The sequence below is a fragment of the Mobula hypostoma genome, chromosome 5 (assembly GCF_963921235.1).
Source record: "Mobula hypostoma chromosome 5, sMobHyp1.1, whole genome shotgun sequence".
NCBI classification, from domain to species: domain Eukaryota; kingdom Metazoa; phylum Chordata; class Chondrichthyes; order Myliobatiformes; family Myliobatidae; genus Mobula; species Mobula hypostoma.
The window spans coordinates 104815926-104840848 of NC_086101.1; the positions used below are offsets into that span (position 1 = coordinate 104815926).

The window sequence follows — 24923 nt, forward strand, 5'->3', positions numbered from 1 at the left end:
GGGTCTCATACCCTCAGGGACACAACCTTTAAACTGCTCAATCAGAATCAGCTGCAGCAGTCTGTCATAATCCCCCTCTACCCCTTTCGAGGCGCACCAACGCTCACAATATGTTTGCATCTCACGAGCAAACTCCAAATACGTGCGGTCCCACCGCTTCCTCGCATTCCGGAACCTCTGCCGGTATGCCTCCGGGACCAACTCATAAATCCTGAGGATGGCCTCCTTCACCACCTCATACTTCTGGGCATCTTCCGCGGATAAAGCGGAGTAAGCTTGTTGGGCCTTCCCTTTCAGTACACTCTGAAGTAAAACAACCCACTTATCCCTCGGCCATTCCTGACTTATAGCCACCTTTTCGAAGTGGAGAAAGTACCGATCCACATCGGTATCGTCAAATGGGGGAACCAGCCTAACCTCCTGGGTCGCCCGGAACCCTCCACCTTGGTTCGGCACGAGCCCCTGCTCGGCCCTTATCTTTAACTTCTCCAGCTCAAATTCCCTTTCCCTCTGTTTCTCCTCTCTCTCCAACTGTCTGTCCCTCTCTCTCTCTTCTCTCTCCAACTGTCTTTCTCTCTCTTGCCTTTCTACCTCTTTCTCTCTCTCTCGCCTTTCTAACTCTCTCTCTTTCTCCCGCCTTTCTAACTCTCTCTCTTTCTCCTGCCTTTCTAACTCTCTCTATTTCTCCTGCCTTTCTAACTCTCTCTCTTTCTCCTGCCTTTCTAACTGCTTCTCTTCGTGTTCTAACTGCCGTACCCGGAACTCGTGCTCGAGTCTCAGTTTTTCAAGCTGTACCTGTACCGCGTCTCCAGCAGGTTTTTCAATAGACACCACCCCCAGCTCACCTTGGGGAAACACACCTTTAGATACATAGTGCTCTACAATAGCTCTGTGTATCTCCTCTCTCCTCATTGTCGACTTCACCTTAGCAAGATTCACCCGTTTGGCCACAGCTATCAATTCCGATTTCCTGGCATCCTCTAATGCCTCCAAGGTCGGCGCCTTTATAAATTCCTCAACCTCCATTTCTGCTGTTTGTCTTTTCTTTCTTTCGGGAATTTTAACCCAAACAATTTACTCCGTCCCAAATTTAGCGTTCAAAATCGCGGACGAGAACCCCACTTATGTTACGTACCCCGTAACTGGGTTGCCAAACCAGCAGAAATGGATCACTCAGTTGGAGTCTGGAGTACTAGAACTAAGAAAGTTTTATTAAAGAAACAAGCAACACAGTAATCGAAAGGATAATAAATGCAACAATTCAACAATGATAACCACACATGTGCACAGAATTAAGATAACAGCATCAATCAAGCTCTATCGTTGTCTAGGGGTAAATGACCAATTTCAAAATGACTCAAAGTTCAGTCCAGTTTGTAGTTCAGTTCGCAGTAATCGTTGCCATGGCGATGGAAAAGGTGGGGGAAGAGAGACAGAATAGGAACAACTGATCATTCAGAACACTGCTTCACTCACAGACCAGCGGGATGGCTCACAGACCAGCGAGATGGCTCACAAACAGCTTTTGGGCAGGTCCTTGGTGATGTCACCTGAGGTCACCGACTGTGACCCCTCCTCCAGATGCGGTCGATCCTCTGCAGTGAACCCGGCACCCAGGCAAGGGCGGACACACACCGGGTTCCCGCTGATCGTACCTTTCCACCCTTGTCGTTGTCTGGTACTTCTCACCCACTCGTGAGAAGCGCACCGCTTCCAGGGTCTCGTTACCTCGGGTGGCGTGTGTGTCTGTCTTAGCGAACCTGTCCCTTTTTATCCCCCTGCTGGGGTATCGCCTGTCCATCACTTCAAACAGTTCAGGGTTCAAAGGGGGGAGCCGCTCCAGACAGCTCTTCCTCCCACATCCCTTCATTACACATCTCCAGACGCTGCTCCATTGTTCCTTATCTCTCCTTCCCCTGAGGGCAGGTGGCAGACCAACTGCTGATGCCACTGATGCTAGCCCAGGCCAGCAAACATCTTAATTTTATGTGTATTCTCGTAACAATAGAAAAATGGAAAGTAAGGTAGTGCAAAAAAACTAAGATGCAGGTCCGGATATTTGGAGGGTACGGCCCAGATCCGGGTCAGGATCCATTCAGCAGTCTTATCACAGTTGGAAAGAAGCTGTTCCAAAATCTGGCCGTACGAGTCTTCAAGCTCCTGAGCCTTCTCCCGGAGGGAAGAGGGACGAAAAGTGTGTTGGCTGGGTGGGTCGTGTCCTTGATTATCCTGGTAGCACTGCTCCGACAGCGTGCGTTGTAAAGTGAGTCCAATTACGGAAGATTGGTTTGTGTGATGTGCTGTGCTGTGTTCACGATCTTCTGCAGCTTCTTCCGGTCTTGGACAGGACAACTTCCACTCCAGGTTGTGCTGCACCCTAGAAGAATGCTTTCTACAGTGCCTCTATAAAAATTAGTGAGGGTTTTAGGGGACAGGCCAAATTTCTTTAGTTTTCTCAGGAAGTAAAGGCGCTGGTGGGCCTTCTTAGCAGTGGACTCTGCTTGGTTGGACCAAGTCAGGTCATTTGTGATATTGACCCTGAGGAAATTAAAGCTTTTGACCTGTTCCACTTGCACACCACCGATGAAAATTGAGTCGTGCGGTCCGCTACTCCTTCTGAAGTCAACAACCAATTCCTTCGTCTTGCTGACATTGAGGGATAGGTTATTGTCTTCACTCCATGCCACCCGGTTCTTAATTTCCTCTCTGTACTCAAACTCATCATTACCTGAGATACGGCTGACAATTGTTGTGTCATCAGCAAACTTATATATTGAGTTTGATGGAAACTTGGCTACACAATCATGTGTGTACAGTAAGTACAGCAGGGAGCTGAGTACACAGCCTTGTGGGGCACCGGTGCTCAGAGTGAGGAAACAGGGGGTAAATCAGGTGCTTGAGGAGTATAAGAAGTGCAAGAAAATACTTAAGAAAGAAATCAGGAGAGCTAAAAGAAGACATGAGGTTGCCTTGGCAGTCAAAGTGAAGGATAATCCAAAGAGCTTTTACAAGTATATTAAGAGCAAAAGGATTGTAAGGGATAAAATTGGTCCTCTTGAAGATCAGAGTGGTCGGCTTTGTGTGGAACCAAAGGAAATGGGGGAGATCTTAAATAGGTTTTTTGCATCTATATTTACTAAGGAAGCTGGCATGAAATCTATGGAATTGAGGGAATCAAGTAGTGAGACTATGGAAACTGTACAGATTGAAAAGGAGGAGGTGCTTGCTGTCTTGAGGAAAATTAAAGTGGATAAATCCCCGGGACCTGACAGAGTGTTCCCTTGGACCTTGAAGGAGACTAGTGTTGAAATTGCGGGGGCCCTGGCAGAAATATTTAAAATGCTGCTGTCTACGGGTGAAGTGCCGGAGGATTGGAGAGTGGCTCATGTTGTTCCATTGTTTAAAAAAGGATCGAAAAGTAATCCGGGAAATTATAGGCCGGTGAGTTTAATGTCAGTAGTAGGTAAGTTATTGGAGGGAGTACTAAGAGACAGAATCTACAAGCATTTGGATAGACAGGGGCTTATTAGGGAGAGTCAACATGGCTTTGTGCGTGGTAGGTCATGTTTGACCAATCTGTTGGAGTTTTTCGAGGAGGTTACCAGGAAAGTGGATGAAGGGAAGGTAGTGGATATTGTTTACATGGACTTCAGTAAGGCCTTTGACAAGGTCCCGCATGGGAGGTTAGTTAGGAAAATTCAGTCGCTAGGTATACATGGAGAGGTGGTAAATTGGATTAGACATTGGCTCGATGGAAGAAGCCAGAGAGTGGTGGTAGAGAATTGCTTCTCTGAGTGGAGGCCTGTGACTAGTGGTGTGCCACAGGGATCAGTGCTGGGTCCATTGTTATTTGTCATCTATATCAATGATCTGGATGATAATGTGGTAAATTGGATCAGCAAGTTTGCTGATGATACAAAGATTGGAGGTGTAGTAGACAGTGAGGAAGGTTTTCAGAGCCTGCAGAGGGATTTGGACCAGCTGGAAAAAATGGGCTGAAAAATGGCAGATGGAGTTTAATACTGACAAGTGTGAGGTATTGCACGTTGGGAGGACTGTGACGAGAATACACATAAATTAAGATGTTTGCTGGCCTGGGCTTGCACCAGTAGCATCAGCAGTTGGTCTGCCACCTATCCTCAGGGGAGGGAGAGATAAGGAACAATGAAGCAGCATGTGGAGATGTTAATGAAGGAGCCATCAGTCTGGGTATTGCCAAGATGGGCTCCCCCTTTGAACCCTGAACTGTTTGAAGTGATGGACAGGCGATCTGGAGATGTGTAATGAAGGGACGGGAGAGAGAGCTGTCTGGAGCGGCTCCCCCCTTGAACCCTGAACTGTTTGAAGTGATGGACAGGCGATACCCCAGCAGGGGGATAAAAAGGGACAGGTTCGCTAAGGCGAGACACATGACACCCGAGGTAACGAGACCCTGGAAGCGGTGCGCCTCTCACGAGTCGGTGGGAAGTATCGGACCTTAAACACACAGGGTGGAAAAGTACGATCAGCGGGAACCCGGTGTGTGTCCACCCTCGCTTGGGTGCCGGGTTCACTGCAGAGGATCGACCGCATCTGGAGGAGGGGTCACAGTTGGTGACCTCAGGTGACATCACAAAGGACCCGCCCGAAAGCTGCTTGTGAGCAATATCGCCGGTCTGTGAGTGGAAGCCGTTTCTGAATGATCAGTCGTTCCCGTTCTCTCTCTCTCTCCCCCCACGTTGTCCATCACCATGGCAACGATTACTGCGAACTGAACTAAATTGAACTGGACTTTGTGTGTCACTTTGAAATTGGTCATTTACCCCTAGACAACGATAGAGCTTGATTGATGCTGTTATCTTAATTCTGTGCACATGTGTGTTTATCATTGCTGAATTGTTGCATTTATTATCCTTTCGATTACTGTGTTGCTTGTTCCTTTAATAAAACTTTCTTAGTTCTAGTAATCCAGAATCCAACTGAGTGATCCATTTCTGCTGGTTTGGCAACCCAGTTACGGGGTACGTAACATAAGTGGGGTTCTCGTCCGCGATTTTGAACGCTAAATTTGGGACGGACTAAATTGATTGGGTTAAAATTCCCCAAAGAAAGAAAAGACAAACAGCAGAAATGGAGGCTGAGGAATTTATAAAGGCGCCGACCTGGAGGCATTAGAGGATGCCAGGAAATCGGAATTGGTAGCTGTGGCCAAATGGTTGAATCTTGCTAAGGGGAAGTCGACAATGAGGAGAGAGGAGATACACAGAGCTATCGTAGAGCACTATGTATCTAAAGGTGTGTTTCCCCAAGGCGAGCTGGGGGTGGTGTCTATTGAAAAACCTGCTGGAGACACGGTACAGGTGCAGCTTGAAAAACTGAGACTCGAGCACGAGTTCCGGGTACGGCAGTTAGAACACGAAGAGAAGCAGTTAGAAAGGCAGGAGAAAGAGAAAGAGGTAGAAAGGCAAGAGAGAGAGAGAGACAGTTGGAGAGAGAAGAGAAAGAGAGAGAGAGAAGAGAAAGAGAGAGAGAGACAGTTGGAGAGAGAGGAGAAAGAGAGGCAATGGGAGCGAGAAGAGAGAGGGAAACAGAGGGAAAGGGAATTTGAGCTGGAGAAGTTAAAGATAAGGGCCGAGCAGGGGCTCGTGCCGAACCAAGGTGGAGGGTTCCGGGCGACCCAGGAGGTTAGGCTGGTTCCCCCATTTGACGATACCGACGTGGATCGGTACTTCCTCCATTTCGAAAAAGTGGCTATAAGTCAGGAATGGCCGAGGGATAAGTGGGCTGTGTTACTTCAGAGTGTACTGAAAGGGAAAGCCCAAGAAGCTTACTCCGCTTTGTCTGCGGAAGATGCCCAGAGGTATGAGGTGGTGAAAGAGGCCATCCTCAGGATTTATGAGTTGGTCCCGGAGGCATACCGACAGAGGTTCCGGAATGCGAGGAAGCAGTGGGACCGCACGTATTTGGAGTTTGCCCGTGAGATGCAGACATATTGTGAGCGTTGGTGTGCCTCAAAGGGGGTAGAGGGGGATTATGACAGAATGCTGCAGCTGATCCTGATTGAGCAGTTTAAAGGTTGTGTCCCTGAGGGTATGAAACCCTACCTAGATGAGAAAGAGGCAGCCACGTTAGCCGCAACTGCTAAGTTAGCGGATGAGTATGCGATGACGCATAAAATGAAGTTTGCCCCGAGTAAAGGCTACCAGAAGGGTAGTCAGGACGGCGGGGAGAGTCCGCCGGAAAAGTCAGAAAGTAAGCTGGGGACTAGTGAAAAGGATAAGGTAGACCGGGAGCAGTCTGATAGGAAGTCCCCTGGGGTCATCTGTTATAATTGTGGGAAAGCCGGACACTTTGCGTCCAGGTGCTTTGCCCCAAAGAAGGAGACGGGAAAAGGGAAAACGGCAATTTTGAATGGCTGTATCGAGCTGTTAAGCGAACCGCTAGGGAAGGACAGGTCTGCCAAAGTTCAGGAAGGGCGCGAGAAGTTTATCTCGGCCGGATTGGTGTCAGTGAAGGAGGGGTTAAAACCAGTTCCAGTGCGGATCTGGAGAGACACGGGAGCGTGTCAGTCACTAATACTGAAGAGTGTATTAGAGTTTAGCTCAGAGACCCAGACTGGGGAGGTAGAGATCAAAGGTGTTGGGGAAGGGACAGAGTCAGTCCCTTTGCACCAGGTACACTTACAAAGCAACCTGGTCTCTGGACTAGTCACGATCGGGGTGAAGTCCGAATTACCGATGAAAGGCGTGGAAGTCTTGCTCGGTAATGACATCGCCGGGGGAATCGTGTTCCCAGTCGTGAGATTGACAGGTCAGCCTGCCAGCAGTGAGGCCCCGCCCATGGACTCACAGGTTCATCACGGGACCGCGATAGTGAATTTAGCTGAAACGTTTCTGCCAACCTTGTATGAGACGGGGGTAGAAAATGAAAAGGAGTTTAGTGAGACAAGAGGTAGTGAGGGAGCTGGGACGGACGTAGCAGTAGCCAGGAAAGAATTTGTGCAGACGCGGGAGCGAGACGAGGGGCTGATGGTTTTGGCAGAGACCGCTCTCTCTGACACAGCTTTAACAAGGGAAGCAGTAGGCTATTGTGTGGAGGAGGAAGTGCTAAGGAAGAAGGGGAGACCAAGTACCGTACCCGCAGATGAGGAGTGGGGGGTGGTGCAAAAGAGTTATGGGGATGAGGTTTTTAACATGGCCCACGAGGTACCCCCCGGTGGACATTTTGCGGTGCTGGAGGAAACAGTTGGTGGAATCATGAAAGAGATTTACCGGCTGCCCAGGGGGAAGAATGTTATTGATCATGACCGACGCGAACTGAGACGGTCACCGGCTTTTGATATGCTAACAAACCTAGTCGGTGTTAGCGTGGAAATCAATGAAGCTAGGGGCCCCCTGATAAGAGAAAAAAAACATTTTGAAAAGATTAGTATGGGATCGATCAGATGGGAGAAGGCTATTGTTTTGGCCAGGTCTGCTGTTAAGGTCTCTCCCTTAATCCCCGAACAAAGCGGCTCTTTAGAAGTAATTAAACGACTCGCACCCGTGGGTTTGATTGTCCCGAGGCAATGCAAAGAACTGGGACGTTGGGGGGTGTCTGTTACAATAGGCTAGCCTAGTAAACAACAGTCATATATAATGAGTAATTCAGTGACTAAAGGGCTGATGAACACAGAGGTGTGTATTTAATACGGCTGTCTGAAGCCAGCTTGATAGTGAACCTTGGAAAAAAATGAGTTCGGCCACACGAAGGTCACTTACCTGGGAATTGTGGTGACAGGGGGGAGCTGGCAGCGATGCAAGCTACAGTGCAGGCTATCGCTGACCTCCCAACCCCGACAGACAAGAGGGCCCTCAGAAGGCTCTTGGAGATGGTGGGGTACTGTAGGAAGTTTTGCGATAACTCTGCAGTCACTACCCACCCCCTCCTATTAAGCCCTTGCGAGAGAAAATTGAGTCGGAATGGGACGACCCTTGTTATTGTGGTCCGGGACGAAACCAAATGAGAGGTTACATTGATCGCAATTCATCAGTGTTTTTGGCCACTATGAAGTTTGCTGAGTTGGAGCCTGGTCTAAGGGATTATTAATAACACATATAAAAGGAACAGAAAATATGATGACTGTCTGTCAAGCTGTTGACAACTTCAAACTCGCTGTGTTAGCCAAATAGCTGATAAAGATGTATATTTGTGTGTATCAAATAATGTATTCATGTTTGCAATTTTTACCTCCCGGTAAAAATCCTTAAAGGGGGGAAGTGTGCCGAGAATACACATAAATTAAGATGTTTGCTGGCCTGGGCTTGCACCAGTAGCATCAGCAGTTGGTCTGCCACCTGTCCTCAGGGGAGGGAGAGATAAGGAACAGTGAAGCAGCATGTGGAGATGTTAATGAAGGAGCCATCAGTCTGGGTATTGCCAAGATCGGCTCCCCCTTTGAACCCTGAACTGTTTGAAGTGGTGGACAGGCGATCTGGAGATGTGTAATGAAGGGACGGGAGAGAGAGCTGTCTGGAGCGGCTCCCCCTTTGAACCCTGAACTGTTTGAAGTGATGGACAGGCGATACCCCAGCAGGGGGATAAAAAGGGACAGGTTCGCTAAGGCGAGACACACGACACCCGAGGTAACGAGACCCTGGAAGCGGTGCGCCTCTCACGAGTCGGTGGGAAGTATCGGACCTTAAACACACAGGGTGGAAAAGTACGATCAGCGGGAACCCGGTGTGTGTCCACCCTCGCTTGGGTGCCAGGTTCACTGCAGAGGATCGACCGCATCTGGAGGAGGGGTCACAGTCGGTGACATCACAAAGGACCCGCCCGAAAGCTGTTTGTGAGCAATATCGCCGGTCTGTGAGTAGAAGCCGTTTCTGAATGATCAGTCGTTCCCGTTCTCTCTCTCTCCCCCCACGTTGTCCATCACCATGGCAACGATTACTGCGAACTGGACTAAATCGAACTGGACTTTTGTGTCACTTTGAAATTGGTCATTTACCCCTAGACAACGATAGAGCTTGATTGATGCTGTTATCTTAATTCTGTGCACATGTGTGTTTATCATTGCTGAACTGTTGCATTTATTATCCTTTCGATTACTGTGTTGCTTGTTTCTTTAATAAAACTTTCTTAGTTCTAGTAATCCAGACTCCAACTGAGTGATCCATTTCTGCTGGTTTGGCAACCCAGTTACGGGGTACGTAACAGGACAAACCAACGTAGAACATACAGGGTTAATGGTAAGGCACTGAGGAATGCAGTGGAACAGAGGGATCTGGGAATACAGATACAAAATTCCCTAAAAGTGTCGTCACAGGTAGATAGAGTCGTAAAGAGAGCTTTTGGTTCATTGGCCTTTATTAATCAAAGTATTGAGTATAAGAGCTGGAATGTTATGATGAGGTTGTATAAGGCATTGGTGAGGCCGAATCTGGAGTATTGTGATCAGTTTTGGTCACCAAATTACAGGAAGGATATAAATAAGGTTGAAAGAGTGCAGAGAAGGTTTACAAGGGTGTTGCCGGGACTTGAGAATCTCAGTTACAGAGAAAGGTTGAATAGGTTAGGACTTTATTCCCTGGAGTGTAGAAGGATGAGGGGAGATTTGATAGAAGTATATAAAATTATGATGGGTATAGATAGAGTGAATGCAAGCAGGCTTTTTCCACTGAGGCAAGGGGAGAAAAAAACCAGAGGACACGGGTTTAGGGTGAGGGGGGAAAAGTTGAAAGGGAATATTAGGGGGGGCTTCTTCACACACAGAGTGGTGGGAGTATGGAATGAGCTGCCAGATGAGGTGGTAAATGCGGGTTCTTTTTTAACATTTAAGAATAAATTGGACAGATACATGGATGGGAGGTGTATGGAGGGATATGGTCTGTGTGCAGGTCAGTGGGACTAGGCAGAAAATGGTTCGGCACAGCCAAGAAGGGCCAAAGGGCCTGTTTCTGTGCTGTAGTTTCTATGGTTTCTATGATTGTAGGGGAGAGCTTGTCCCCTATTTTTACAGCCTGGGTCCTGTCTGTGAGGAAGTTGAAGATTCAGCTGCAGATATGAGTGCTAAAGCCCAGGTTCCGGAGCTTAGAAATCAGTTTATTTGGAATGATGGTATTAAAGGCAGAGCTGTAGTAAATGAAAAGGAGCCTTACATATGCGTCTTTATTCTCCAGGTGTTTTAAGGAGGAATGTAGGGCCAGAGAGATTGCATCTGCCATTGACCTGTTGCTCCGGTAGGTGAATTGCAAAGCATCGAGGTTGACCTGTAGGCTGTGGTTGATGTGTGCCATAACCAATCTCTCGAAGCACTTCATAGCAATTGACGTCAGAGCCACAGGTCGATAGTCATTCAGGCATGCCAGCTTGCTCTTCTTCAGCACCGGGATTATCGTTGCCTTCTTAAAACACGAAGGGATCTTAGACTGAAGCAAGGAGCAGTTGAAGATGTCAGCAAACACTCCAGCTAGCTCACTTGCACAGGCCCGGAAAACCCATCCCAGGCCGCCATCTGGGCCCGTCACCTTCCTTGGATTTATCTTCAGGAAGGCCCTTCTAACGTCCTCCTCCTTGACGATGAATCTCGATGCCACCAGGTCCGGTTCATCCGGAGGGAGCAGGATGCTCCTCTTCTGTTCGAATCTTGCGTAGAATACGTTAAGTTCGTCAGGAAGAGAAGTGCCACAGTTATTGATATTCCCAGCCTTTTCTTTGCACCCAGTGATCTCATTTAGACCCTGCCATAGTCTACTGGCATCCCTCTGGTTAGCCTGGGCTTTCAACTTGGCTCGATATTGCCTCTTGGCGCCCTTAATGGCTTTCCGGAGTTCACGCCTGGATTCCGTGTGGCACGCTTCCTCGGTAAATAGTGCATCTTTCCAGGTTTCCATCGATGCAGTGTGTTGTTGTCAGCTCATTGTGATAGGTGGATGCGTCCCGCGGGGATCGATCGGCTGGTCACGTCGTCGGGCGCTCCGGGTCGGGCCGAGTAACGGGGGAGGCTCTGCTGCCACTTCCAGCTGCCAGGGGCCCGGGCTGTCGATTGGGTCGGGCCCCGAAGCCAACACTTAATCCCGGATGGCTGGTCTCCTGGCTGAAACAAGTCCGTAAACTGAGTCATGGTTGCGGAGGCCTCTGCTCCAGTCGAGCCTCTGGCTCGATTTCTGAGGTTGGCGGCGGAGGCCTCACTTCTGGCAACCGTGGAACGGGGCTTTACGGTGGTCACTCCGGGGAAGCGGCTGGGGCACCGTGAGGTCTCCGACGTCACTTCCATGTGGTCGTCTGCTCCGGAGAGGTGCTGGTCGGAATGGGCCGTGTCTCCAAGCGCTCCAGTACAGTAACGGACCGCCGGTCTCCCAGAACGTGGTGGGCCTCGGACCAGGCCTCACTGGTCAGGTCCAGGTGCGGTCCGGTGTTTAAGAAGCAGTTCTGGCGTGGTGGTCTCCAGCTGGGTCAGTAGCTTCGCCAGGGTGTTGTTGATCTTGCTAAATGTAGCAGATTGGAGGTTCAGAAGGGTTTCTTGGGTATAGGATAGTGTTGAGGACAGTTTGCTCGAGAGAGCACATGCAGAGTCACCAGATATCGGTGCCATCTTATCCAAGGTTAAATATTGAATGGATTGTTAAAAAATGTGCAAAAACAGAAATACTGTATATTAAACAAAGTGAGGTAGTGTCCAAAGCTTCAAAGTCCATTCAGGAATCTGATGGCAGAGGGGAAGAAGCTGTTCCTGAATTGCTGAGTGTGTGCCTTCAGGCCTGATGGTAACAGTGAGAAAAGGGCATGCCCTGGGTGCTGGAGGTCTTTAATAAAGGACGCTGCCTTTCTGAGACACCGCTCCCCAAAGATGTCCTGGGTACTTTGTAGGCTAGTGCCCAAGATGGAGCCGACTAGATTTACAACCTTCTGCAGCTTCTTTCGGTCCTGTGCAGTAACCCCTCTATACCAGACAGTGATGCAGCCTGTCAGAATGCTCTCCACGGTACATTTATAGAAGTTTTTGGAACACTCACAACACGCTGGAGGAACTCAGCAGGTCGGGCAGCATCGGTAGGGATCAAGTTTTTGAGTGTATTTGTTGACATGCCAAACCTCTTCAAACTCCTAATAAAGTATAGCGGCTGTCTTGCCTTCTTTATGTGTTGGGACCAGGTTAGATCCTCAGAGATCTTGACACCCAGGAACTTGAAGCTGCTCACTCTCTCCACTTCTGACTCCTCTATGAGGACTGGTATATGTTCCTTTGTCTCACCCTTCCTGAAGTCCACAATCAGCCTTTTTGTCTTCCTGACGTTGAGTGCCAGATTGTTTCTGCAGCACCATTCCACTAGTTGGCATATCCCACTCCTGTACACCCTCTCGTCACCACCTGAGATTCTACCAACAATGGTTGTATCGCCAGCAAATTTGCAGATAGTGTTTGAGCTTTGCCTAGCCACAAAGTCATGTGTATACAGAGAGTAGAGCAGTGGGCTAAGCACACACCCCTGAGGTGCGCCAGTGTTGATCGTCAGCAAAGAGGATATGTTATCACCAATCCGCACAGAGGATATGTTATCACCAAGACACAGACTGTGGTCTTCTGGTTAGAAAGTCGAGGATCCAGTTACAGAAGGAGGTACAGAGGCCCAGGTTCTGCAACTTCTCAATCAGGTTTGTGGGACTGATGGTATTAGATGCTGAGCTAAGGTCGATGAATAGCATCCTGACGTAGGCGTTTGTGTTGTCTTGGTGGTCTAAGGCCGTGTGAAGAGCCATGGAGACTGCGTCTGCTGTTGACCTATTGTGATGATAGGCAAATTGCAATGGGTCCAGGTCCTTGCTGAGGCAAGAGTTCAGCCTAGTCATAACCAACCTCTCAAAGCATTTCACTCAAATATGTCATGTAATTAGTTTTTTTTTGCAGCAGTACAGTGCAATACATACAATTACTACAGTACTGTGCAAAAGTCTTAAGCACCCTAGCAATATATATGTGTCTAAGACTTTTGCACACTACTGTAGAAATACAGTATACCAGATAATATAGCCACTACATAGAAATCCATAGCATAGTCAATTTAAAATTGTCTCATTCAGGCCTAAAGATTTAATCGCTGTGGAGGATTTCTTACCCTTGTGGGATAATGTCTTCCCTGACAAGGGGGTCACTCTGCTTGTCAGGTGAGACTTGTGGCTGTGAAACAATCTCAGGCTCTGGGGCCTCCTCCGTGGTGCTTGTAGGAGTTGACCCTTGGACAGTTCTGGACAGCTTTCTCCTAGCCGCGTTGGCATCCCGTACAGTGAATGGCAAGCTGCTTGATCTGCTGATTTACCCAGGCCGCCAGAGCCTACGCTTTCACTTTGACTACACCTAGATGACTGACACTTCAGCTTTTAGCTTGGATGGAACCACAACTCTCAATCCCCACAAAGCAATCTCCGTCAAGGGCAAGTTGATCCCAGTGCTGATAAAAATAGGGGATCTAGAGTTCCTGCTGCGCTTCCCAGCCATTTGGGGGTTATGTAGACCTGAGAGAGTATGGGGTCTTTTCTGGTCTCTCTTTGGATCATCTTTGCTGTAATAGGGAGACTTTCAATTTGCATTAGGGAGAATACATCAAGAGGAGAGCCCCCTTTTGTAAATCTTTCACGTATTTTCTTTTCCAAGGGGAAACGGGACAATCCATCAGCATTTCCATGATTTATCATCCTCTTGAATTTGATCTTGTGTCCTCCAAGAAACAGAGCCCATCTCTGCATTCCTGTTCTGCTCTTAGTGGAACACCCTTTTGTGGATTGAAAATGTACGCCAGTGGTTGATGATCAGTAATGAGGGTAAAATCCCTCCCATACAGGTACTGGTTGAAATGCTTTACCTCCTAAACCAGACTCGAGCCTCTCCGTCAATCTGCATAATTTTTCTCTGCAGCGATAAGGGAACGTGATGCAAAGGCTGTGCGGCGTTCATTTCCAACACTCATAGCATGACTGCTATACCATAAGGCGAGGAGTCATTGGCAAGCTTCACTGGACACTGTGGATCATAATATGTGAGTACAGTGTCAGATGTCACAATTTCCTTTGCCTTTTGGAAAACCACCTCACACTGTTTTGTCCATTGCTATTTCTTCCCAATTTGCAGTAATGAGTTCAGGGGGTGGAGCACAGTAGCCAGTTTTGGCAGGAACCTATTACAGTAATTGACAAATCTTAAAAAGGACCACAACTGACACGTATCCTTTGTCCTTGGGGCATCCACCACTGCTTGACTTTTCTCAGCATACTTGTGTAATCCTTGTATATGAATGGTGTGACCACAACATGTAATGCTTGGTTTATAGAATTCACACATGTTGCATCGTGCTCTGAACCCATAATCTTCTAATCTTTTTAATATTGTCTTGAAATTTTGGAGCTAAAATTTAGCTCCACTAAATCTTGGAAATAATTCCTTCAGCCTCCATGTGATCTAGCTCACTGGCTACTTTGTCACTGATAGAATAAGGAACCAGATGGACTTTGTAAAATTGGCAGCGGCATTTCCATTTAACACTATTTAACCCTTGATATGCTTGAGTTTTCCAATGCCATCCTTGAAAACTGCTCTGGCATCATCCAGTACCTTTCTTAATTTTCCTTCAGTGACAATATTGCAGGGTATGTGGCATGCAAATAGTGGATGGGTCTCCAATCACGTTGGCTCAGCCAATCACAGTCCCACAATGTTGGCCCTCCTGTTTTTGCTACACACATCCAATGTGGCTTCTTTGTTATATTTTACTGTTAAAATGTCATTCGCACAGGAGTTAGCTTTTCTCCAGTTTAGGTTCTTATATGGGTATCTACAGGCTTTGAAATGCCATTTAAACTCTTTTTGTGGAATAACTGAAACAGCTGACCCAGTGTCCAATTTCATTTTAATTAATTTTCTATTCACTTCTGGTGTCAGCCATGTTTCATATTGTTAGTTTCCACATGGTAATCTCAAGCTTACCCAGTCCTGTGTCACTGTCATCATTAGACTTGAATTGAATTATCAGATTTTTCATCAACAGCATGCAGATTACTGCTCTTTCTGAAACTGCAACTTGACCTTTTATCTTTTTCTCCTCCTTGTGCAGTCCATATATTTTTGCCTGCCCAACACACTCTTTGTATGTGTCCTGCTTTGTTATGCTTTCTTCAAGTTTTGCCTTTATACCTACATTGGTCTGGTGTACATGAGGCCCTGCCACAACAGTAACACAACTTGTTTAATCTGGCAGGTTCCTGTTTAGATGTTGTTATTTTGTTCACAATCACTTTCATTTCTGTCTGCAACTCAGTTGTGTCTCTGGCTGCTGTTTCCATTGAGACAGCAATTTCAACTACTCTTTTCAATGAGAGTTGTACTTCAGTTAGGAGCCATTTTTGAATACTTTCTTCTAAGATTCCACAAACTAAATGATCTTTCAGTACTTAATTAAGCCCATTTCTGAACTGACAATGCTCAGACAATCTCTTCAATTCAGCCATGTAGGTTGAAATGGACTCCCTCTCTTTTTGATTCCATTTATGAAACCTAAAGCATTCTGCAGTCAGGAATGGCTTTGGTTCTAAATGTTCCTGCATTACTTTCACAATATCAGCAAAGCTCATTTCAGCTGGTTTGGTTAGAGCAGTTAAACTTCTAAGCAAACTGTATGTTCCACCTATTACACTCAGTAAAACTAGCACTTGTTTCTCATCAGTCATTTTATTTGCTTCAAAATACTGCTCAATTCACTCAGTATACATCAACCAATTATCTGTTGTGCAATTGAATGCATCTATCTTTCAATGGCTCAGTGATTCCATTTGATATCAGAGAATGTATACAGCATACTACCCAAAATCCTCACTCTCCGCAGACATAGAACATAGAACATAGAATAGTACAGCACAGTACAGGCCCTTCGGCCCACAATGTTGTGCTGACCCTTAAACCCTGCCTCCCATATAACCCCCCACCTTAAATTCCTCCATATACCTGTCTAGTAGTCCCTTACATTTCACTAGTATAAGTGCCACGAAACATGACATACCATGACATCCATGAAACAAAAGAAAAAGTCCAAAGAATGAATGACAAAAAAATACAAGAACCCAAAAGATCCCTCCCCTCCCAGAAGTATCGACACTACCCCTCCTCACTTATTCCAGTAGAATGCACCAGCACCTCCACCACCCACTATGCAAGCAACAGCAAAGCCCCCAAACAGAGAGCATGATCAAAAACCACTGTTCACCAAACAGTTCGACATGCCACATGCTCTCCCTAATAATGGAGAGAGAGGCATTACTCTTTCCACAGCAAGAGGGGAGATGAATGGCTCAGTATTTTGATGTTACAGTCTGTAGCACTGCTTTTATTTTGAGTTCCTCAACTCGAGAATCGGCAGTAAACTCTCACTCTCCTTTCGAGAGAGAGAGAGAGAGTACAGAAGCCTCTGATGTTGCACCCGCAGTCTCGATGTTTCAATCTCCTGGCAACAGCGGTGAGGAATCGGGTCCACAGGACTGCACAAGGCAGCACTCCGAAGGTGCTTGTCATCCAGGATGCTCCTGGAGATGTTGAAATGCGACTGATCGTGAGCTCCAAGAATGAGAACCCACCACCATGAATAACCGCAGTTTGAGTGCAGTTGTAGATCATGGACTCCAACAGGACCCCAGCCACCTTAAAGTAGTCAGCAATTTTTTCTTCTTTTTTTTCATTTATAATTATTATCACTTGGTACTCACTGTTTATGAACCCAAGAATGTATCTACTTTCTACCTTTTTTTAAACTTGACCATTTCTGTCATTTTGCAAAGGAAGAAAATGTGCTGTTTTTTAAAACATGAATGTTGCACTATAATCTTTTTTAAAACTCAAACCTCTCGCTGTGCTTCAAAGGGTAGGTAGTCATCTTGGGGTTGTTTAAAACTCCATCATCGCCACTGTTATGATTTGTAACTCCAAAGCATAAAACTAATCGAAAGAAAACCATGTGGAACTGGGAGATGTGGGTACATTTCATTTTCACTTGAAGTGATGTGCACATACATGACATGATGATGTAATGACGTATGCCATTCATGTACATTGTACATAACCCATAGTGAATAAAGTATGATTAATCAAATAATATATTTACAGCATCACTCAATATTATTGAAATATTAATAAGTAATTAAGGCTATTCCACCCATTGAACATTGAACCCGTACTGACTCACTGTGAGTTATTGAGTCATTCAGTCAGTGACAGGCCTTTCGGCCCAAATCATCCGTGCTAACCAACATTCCCATCTATGCCAGTTGCCCACATTTGGACCCTATCCCTATAAACCAGGGGTTTCCAACCTTTTTTATGCCATGGACCAATATCATTAAGCAAAGAGTCCTTGGACCCCAGGTTGGTTACCTCTGATCTATACCCTATCCATGTACCTATCCAAGTGTCTTTAAATGGTATTCTACCTGTCTCAGTTACTTCCTCTGGCAGCTCATTGCATAGCCTCATCACCTCCTGGATGAAAGTGATTCCAACGCTCTACACCTGTACTTTCCATGGATAGACAGAGTCACGGAATCCATTCAGGCCCTCAGACCAACTGGTCCATAACTCCATATGGAAATCCATAATTCCTTGAAGGTAGTATCATCAGTGGATAGAGTGGTAAAGTGGACTTTTGGCACATTAGCCTTCATACATCAGAGTACTGAGTACAGGAGTTGGGATTATCATGTTGAAGAGATGGGACCCTCAGCTCAGAAGGGAAGGAGGGAAAAGAGGAGAGCAGTAGTGATAGGGGTTTTGATAGTAAGAGGGACAGATAAGAGGTTCTGTGGAAGAGATTGAGAATCCCGGATGGTCTGTTGCCTCCCTGGTGCCAATGTCCGCGATATCTCGGATCGAGTCCTTGGTATTCTCAAGAGGGAGGGTGAGCAGCCAGATGTCGTGGTCCATGTAGGGACCAATGATGTGGGTAGGAAGAGTGAGGAGGTCCTGAAAGGCGAGTTTAGGGAGTTAGGTGCCAAGTTAAAGGACAGGACCTCCAGGACAGCAATCTCAAGATTGCTACCAGTGCAACGTGCAGGCGGGTTTAGAAATAGTAAGACAGCGCACATCAACATGTGGCTGAAGACATGGTGCAGGAGGGAGGGCTTCAGATTTATAGATATTTGGGCAGTGTTCCAACGAAGATGGGACATGTTCTGGCAGGATGGTTTACATCTGAGCTGGAGGGGGACAAATATTCTTGCAGGTAGGTTTGCCAGAGAGGCTCCAGAGGATTTAAACTAGATACAAGGGGGGAGGGGAACCAGAGTGTAGGAACAGATGTAGGGAAGAAAGAAGAAGAAGGAGATAGTAAAGTTGTTTGCTCCGTTAGTGATAAACAGAGAGTAAGGGGTGGAAAATTTCTTAAATGCATTTATTTTAATGCTAGGAGCATTGTAAGAAAGGTGGATTTGCTTAGAGCATGGACTGATACCTGGAAGTATGATGTTGTAGCTCTTTGTGAAATATGGTTGCAGGAGGGGTGTGATTGGCAACTAAATATTCCTGGATTTCGTTGCTTCAGGTGTGATAGAATCAGAGGGACGGGGTGGGGGGGGTGAGGTATTGCATTGTTTGTCAAAGAAAATATTACAGCGGTGCTCTAGCAGGATAGATTAGAGGGCTTGTCTAGGGAGGCTATTTGGGTGGAATTGAGGAATGGGAAATGTGTAGTAACACTTATAGGGGTGTATTATAGAACACCTAATGGGGAGCAAGAATTGGAGGAGAAAAATTTGTAAGGAGATAGCAGATATTTGTAGTAAGCACAAGGTTGTGATTGTGGGAGATTTTAATTTTCCACACATAGACCGGGAAGCCCATACTGTAAAAGGGCTGGATGGTTTGGAGTTTGTAAAATGTGTGCAGGATAGATTTTTGCAGAAATACATACAGGTACCAACTAGAGAAGGAGCAGTGTTGGATCTCCTGTTAGGGAATGAGATAGGTTAGGTGATGGAGGTATGTGTTGGGGAGCACTTCGGGTCCAGTGATCACAATGCTATTAATTTCAATATAATTATGAAGAAGGATAGGACTGGACCCAGGGATGAAATTTTTGATTGGAGAAAGGCTAACCTTAAGGAGATGCAAAAGGATTTAGAAGGAGTGGATTGGGACAATTTGTTTTATGTGAAGGATGTAATAGAGAAATGGAGGTCATTTAAAGGTGAAATTTTGAGGGTACAGAGTCTTTATGTTCCTGTTAGGTTGAAAGGAAAGGTTAAAAGTTTGAGAAAATTTTCAAGGGATATTGGAAACTTGGTTCAGAAAAAGAAAGAGATCTACAATAAATGTAGGCAGCATGGAGTAAATGGAATATAAAGAATGTAAAAAGAATCTTAAGAAAGAAATTAGAAAAGCTAAAAGAAGATATGTGGTTGCTTTGGCAAGTAAGGTGAAAATAAATCCAAAGGGTTTCTACAGTTATATTAATAGCAAAAGGATAGTGAGGGATAAAATTGGTCCTTTAGAGAATCAGAGTGGACAGCTATGTGTGGAACCAAAAGAGGTGGGGGAGATTTTTTGAAGAGGTTACTAGGAAAGTTGATGAGGGTAAAGTGGTGGATGTTGTCTATATAGATTTCGGTAGGGCCTTTGACAAGGTTCCACACGGAAGGTTAGTTAGGAAGGTTCAATAGTTAGATACTAATATTGAAGTAGTAAAATGGAATCAACAGTGGCTGGATGGGAGACACCAGGGAGTAGTGGTGGATAACTGGTTGTCAGATTGGAGGCCGGTGACGAGTGGTGTGCCTCAGGAATCTGTAGTGGGTCTAATGTTGTTTGTCATATACATTAATGATCTGGATGATGGGGTGGTAAATTGGATTAATAAGTACTGTATGCAGATGATACTAAGATAGGTGGCGTTGTGGATAATGAAGTAGGTCTTCAAAGCTTGCAGAGAGATTTAGGCCAGTTAGAAGAGCGGGCTGAAAGATGGCAAATGGAGTTTAATGCTGATAAATGCGAGGTGCTACATTTTGGTAGGACTAATCAAAATAGGACATACATAGTAAATGGTAGGTCATTGAAGAATGCAGTAGAACAGAGGGATCTAGGAATAATGGTGCATAGTTCCCTGAAGGTGGAATCTCATGTGGATAGGGTGGTGAAGAAAGCTTTTGGTATGCTGGCCTTTATAAATCAGAGCATTGAGTATAGGAGTTGGGATGTAATGTTAAAATTGTACAAGGCATTAGTAAGGCCAAACTTGGAGTATTGTGTACAATTCTGGTCACCGAATTATAGGAAAGATGTCAACAAAATAGAGAGAGTACAGAGAAGATTTACTAGAATGTTACCTGGGTTTCAGCACCTAAGTTACAGAGAAATGTTGAACAAGTTGGGTCTTTATTCTTTGGAGCATAGAAGGTTGAGGGGGGACTTGATAGAGGTATTTAAAATTATTAGGGGGTTAGATAGAGTTGATGTGGATAGGCTTTTTCCATTGAGAGTAGGGGAGATTCAAACAAGAGGACATGAGTTGAGAGTTAGGGGGCAAAAGTTTAAGACTATAAGACCATAAGACAAAGGAGCAGAAATCGGCCATTCAGCCCATCGAGTCTACTCTGCCATTTTATCATTAGCTGATCCATTCTCCCATTTAGTCCCACTCCCCCACCTTCTCACCATAACCTTTGATGCCCTGGCCACTCAGATACCTATCAATCTCTGCCTTAAATACACCCAATGACTTGGCCTCCACTGCTGCCCGTGGCAACAAATTCCATAGATTCACCACCCTCTGACTGAAAAAATTTCTTTGCATTTCTGTTCCGAATGGGCGCCCTTCAAACCTTAAGTCATGCCCTCTCGTACTAGACTCCCCCATCATGGGAAACAACTTTGCCACATCCACTCTGTCCATGCCTTTCAACATTCGAAATGTTTCTATGAGGTCTCCCCTCATTCTTCTAAACTCCAAGGAATACAGTCCAAGAGCGGACAAACGTCCCTCGTATGTTAACCCTCCCATTCCCGGAATCATTCTAGTGAATCTTCTCTGTACCCTCTCCAATATCAGCACATTCTTTCTTAAATAAGGAGACTAAAACTGCCCACAGAACTCCAAGAGAGGTCTCACTAGCGCCTTATGGAGCCTCAACATCACATCCCTGCTCCTATACTCTATTCCTCTAGAAATGAATGCCAACATTGCATTCGCCTTCTTCACCACTGACTCAACCTGGAGGTTAACCTTAAGGGTATCCTGTACGAGGACTCCCAAGTCCTGTTGCATCTCAGAACTTTGAATTTTTTCCCCATTTAAATAATAGTCTGCCTGTTTATTTCTTCTGCCAAAGTGCATAACCATACACTTTCCAACATTGTATTTCATTTGCCACTTCTTTGCCCATTCTTCCAATCTAGCCAAGTCTCTCTGCAGACTCTCCGTTTTCTCAGCACTACCGGCCCCTCCACCTATCTTTGTATCGTCAGCAAACTTAGCCACAAAGCCATCCATTCCATAATCCAAATCGTTGATGTGAAATGTAAAAAGAAGCGGCCCCAACACGGACCCCGGTGGAACACCGCTGGTAACCGGCAGCTAACCAGAATAGGATCCCTTTATTCCCACTCTCTGTTTCCTGCCAATCAGCCAATGGTTTATCCACGTATGTAACTTTCCCGTAATTCCATGGGCTCTTATCTTGTTAAGTAGCCTCATGTGTGGCACCTTGTCAAAGGCCTTCTGAATATCCAAATATACAACATCCACTGCATCTCCCATGTCCAGCCTACTTGTAATTTCCTCAAAAAATTGTAATAGGTTTGTCAGGCAGGATTTTCCTTTAAGGAATCCATGCTGAGTTCTGCTTATCTTGTCATATGCCTCTCGTTTAGGGGTAACACGAGGGGGAACTTCTTTACTCAGAGAGTGGTAGCTGTGTGGAACGAGCTTCCAGTAGAAGTGGTAGAGGCAGGCTCAATATTGTCATTTAAAGTAAAAGTGGATAGCTATATGGACAGGAAAGGAATGGAGGGTTATGGGCTGAGTGCAGGTCGGTGAGACTAGGTGAGAGTAAGTGTTTGGCATGGACTCGAAGGGCTGAGATGGCCTCTTTCTGTGCTGTAATTGTTATATGGTTATAAGTTGTACAACATGTTGATGGGGCCGAATTTGGAGTATTAAGTGTAGCTCTGATCACATACCTACAGGAAAGATATCAATAAGGTTGAAAGAGTGCAGAGAAAATTTACAAGGATGGAACATAGAACATAGAACATAGAATAGTACAGCACAGTACAGGCTCTTCGGCCCACAATGTTGTGCCGACCCTCAAACCCTGCCTCCCATATAACCTCCCACCTTAGATTCCTCTATATACCTGTCTAGTGGTCTCTTAAACTTCACTAGTGTATCTGCCTCCACCACTGACTCAGGCAGTGCATTCCACGCACCAACCACTCTCTGAGTAAAAATCCTTCCTATAATATCCCCCTTGAACTTCCCACCCCTTACCTTAAAGCCATGTCCTCTTGTATTGAACAGTGGTGCCCTGGGGAAGAGGCACTGGCTATCCACTCTATCTATTCCTCTTATTATCTTGTACACCCCTATCATGTCTCCTCTCATCCTCCTTCTCTCCAAAGAGTAAAGCCCTAGCTCCCTTAATCTCTGATCATAATGCATACTCTCTAAACCAGGCAGCATCCTGGTAAATCTCCTCTGTACCCTTTCCAATGCTTCCACATCCTTCCTATAGTGAGGTGACTAGAACTGGACACAGTACTCCAAGTGTGGCCTAATCAGAGTTTTATAGAGCTGCAACATTACATTGCGACTCTTAAACTCTGTCCTCGACTTATGAAAGCTAACACCCCATAAGCTATCTTAACTACCCTATCCACCTGTGAGGCAACTTTCAGGGATCTGGGGACATGTACCCCCAGATCCCTCTGCTCCTCCACACTACCAAGTATCCTGACATTTACTTTGTACTCTGCCTTGGAGTGTACCACCTCACACTTCTCCAGGTTGAACTCCATCTGCCACTTCTCAGCCCACTTTTGCATCCTATCAATGTCTCTCTGCAATCTTTGACAATCCTCTACACTATCTACAACACCACCAACCTTTGTGTTGTCTGCAAACTTGCCAACCCACCCTTCTACCCCCACATCAAGGTCGTTAATAAAAATCATGAAAAGTAGAGGTCCCAGAACTGATCCTTGTGGGACACCAGTGGTCACAATCCTCCAATCTGAATGTATTCCCTCCAGCACGACCCTCCGCCTTCTGCAGGCAAGCCAATTCTGAATCCACCTAGCCAAACTTCCCTGGATCCCATGCCTTCTGACTTTCTGAATAAGCCTACCATGTGGAACCTTGTCAAATGCCTTACTAAAATCCATATAGATCACATCCACTGCACTACCCTCATCTATAGGCCTGGTCACCTCCTCAAAGAACTCCATCAGGGTTGTTAGATAGGATCTGCCCTTCACAAATCCATGCTGACTGTCCCTGATCAGACCATGATTCTCTAAATGCCCATAGATCCTATCTCTAAGAATCTTTTCAAACAGCTTTCGCACCGCAGATGTAAGGCTCACTGGTCTATAATTACCCGGACTATCCCTACTACCTTTTTTGAACAAGGGGACAACATTCACCTCCCTCCAATCCTCCGGTACCATTCCCGTGGACAACGAGGACATAAAGATCCTAGCCAGAGGCTCAGCAATCTCTTCCCTCGCCTCATGGAGCAGCCTGGGGAATATTCCGTCAGGCCCCGGGGACTTTCCGTCCTAATGTATTTTAACAACTGCAACACCTCATATGATGTGAAATTTGTTGTGTGGCAGCAAAGGCGTAAAATTATCATGAATTACAAAATAAATAATAGTGAGAAAAAGGGATAGTGAGGTAGTGTTGATGGGTTCGCGGACCATTCAGAAATCAGATGGAGGGCTGAAAGAAGCTGTTCCTGAACCGTTGAGTGTGTGCCTCTTCCCTGATGGTGACAATTAGAAGAGGGCATGTCCTGGTGGTGAGGCATCCCCTTTTAAAGATATCCTCAGTGGTTGGGACGCTAGTGCCCATGATGGAGCTGGCTGAGTTTACAACTGTCTGCAACTTTTTCTGACCCTTTGTATTAGCACTTCCAGAGCAGAAGGTAATGCAGCCAGCCAGACTGCTCTGTACAGTCTATCTGTAGAAATTTGCAATAGTCTTTGGTGACATACCAAATCTTCCCAAACACCAAATGAAATGTATGGAGCCTGAGGCTCCTGCAGCTCCTCCCTGATGGTAGTAATGAGAAGAAGGCTCCTGCCTGATGGTGAGGGTCCTTCATGATGGATGCTACCTTCTCAAGACACTGTTTTTTGAAGACGTTCTTGATTAAGAGGATGGTTGTCCATGATGGAGCTGGACGAGTCTATAACCCTCTGCATCTATACATTGGATCTTCCATTGATGCAACCAGTCAAAATGTTTTCCACCACATAGCCGTAGAAATTTGACCCCTCTTGAAGCACAGGATGCTGTTGGCCAGTGTTGGAAAGATGCCCCATCTATACTTGTATTCATGTGTGCTGTGTGTTTCTCTCTCTCTCCTTGATCCCTGTCCCCTACAGATAATGGTGCAGAGTGAGAGCAAAAGCATCAGGCTCCTGGTGGACGGGAAGCCCAGCCTGGTCATCAACATCCTTCCCAACACTGGCTTTCTTGAGAACCTGTCCACTGTGCACATCTCCCTGGGGAAATCCCTCATCAACGAGTCCGAGTTTATCCTCCCAGTGAGTTTCCTGGAATTCACCGTGAGATCTGGGAGCCTGACAAGTGGGATCATTCAGTTGACAATAGAAGCAGGGACTGAAAGATGAAGATTTAAAGTTTAGTTTTATTTGTCGCATGTACATCATAATGTACAGTGAAATGCTTCATTTATGTCAATGA

At 46.0% G+C, this 24923-nt stretch overlaps 1 protein-coding gene across 1 annotated transcript in view; it reads left to right on the forward strand.

Moving 5' to 3' along the window:
* shbg (sex hormone-binding globulin) overlaps positions 1-24923 on the forward strand; it is a 95718-nt gene that overhangs the window by 12164 nt on the left and 58631 nt on the right. Inside the window, exon 4 of the mRNA XM_063048689.1 lies at positions 24602-24763. Coding sequence (XP_062904759.1) covers positions 24602-24763 — 162 coding nt within the window. The remainder of the gene's footprint in view (positions 1-24601; positions 24764-24923) is intronic.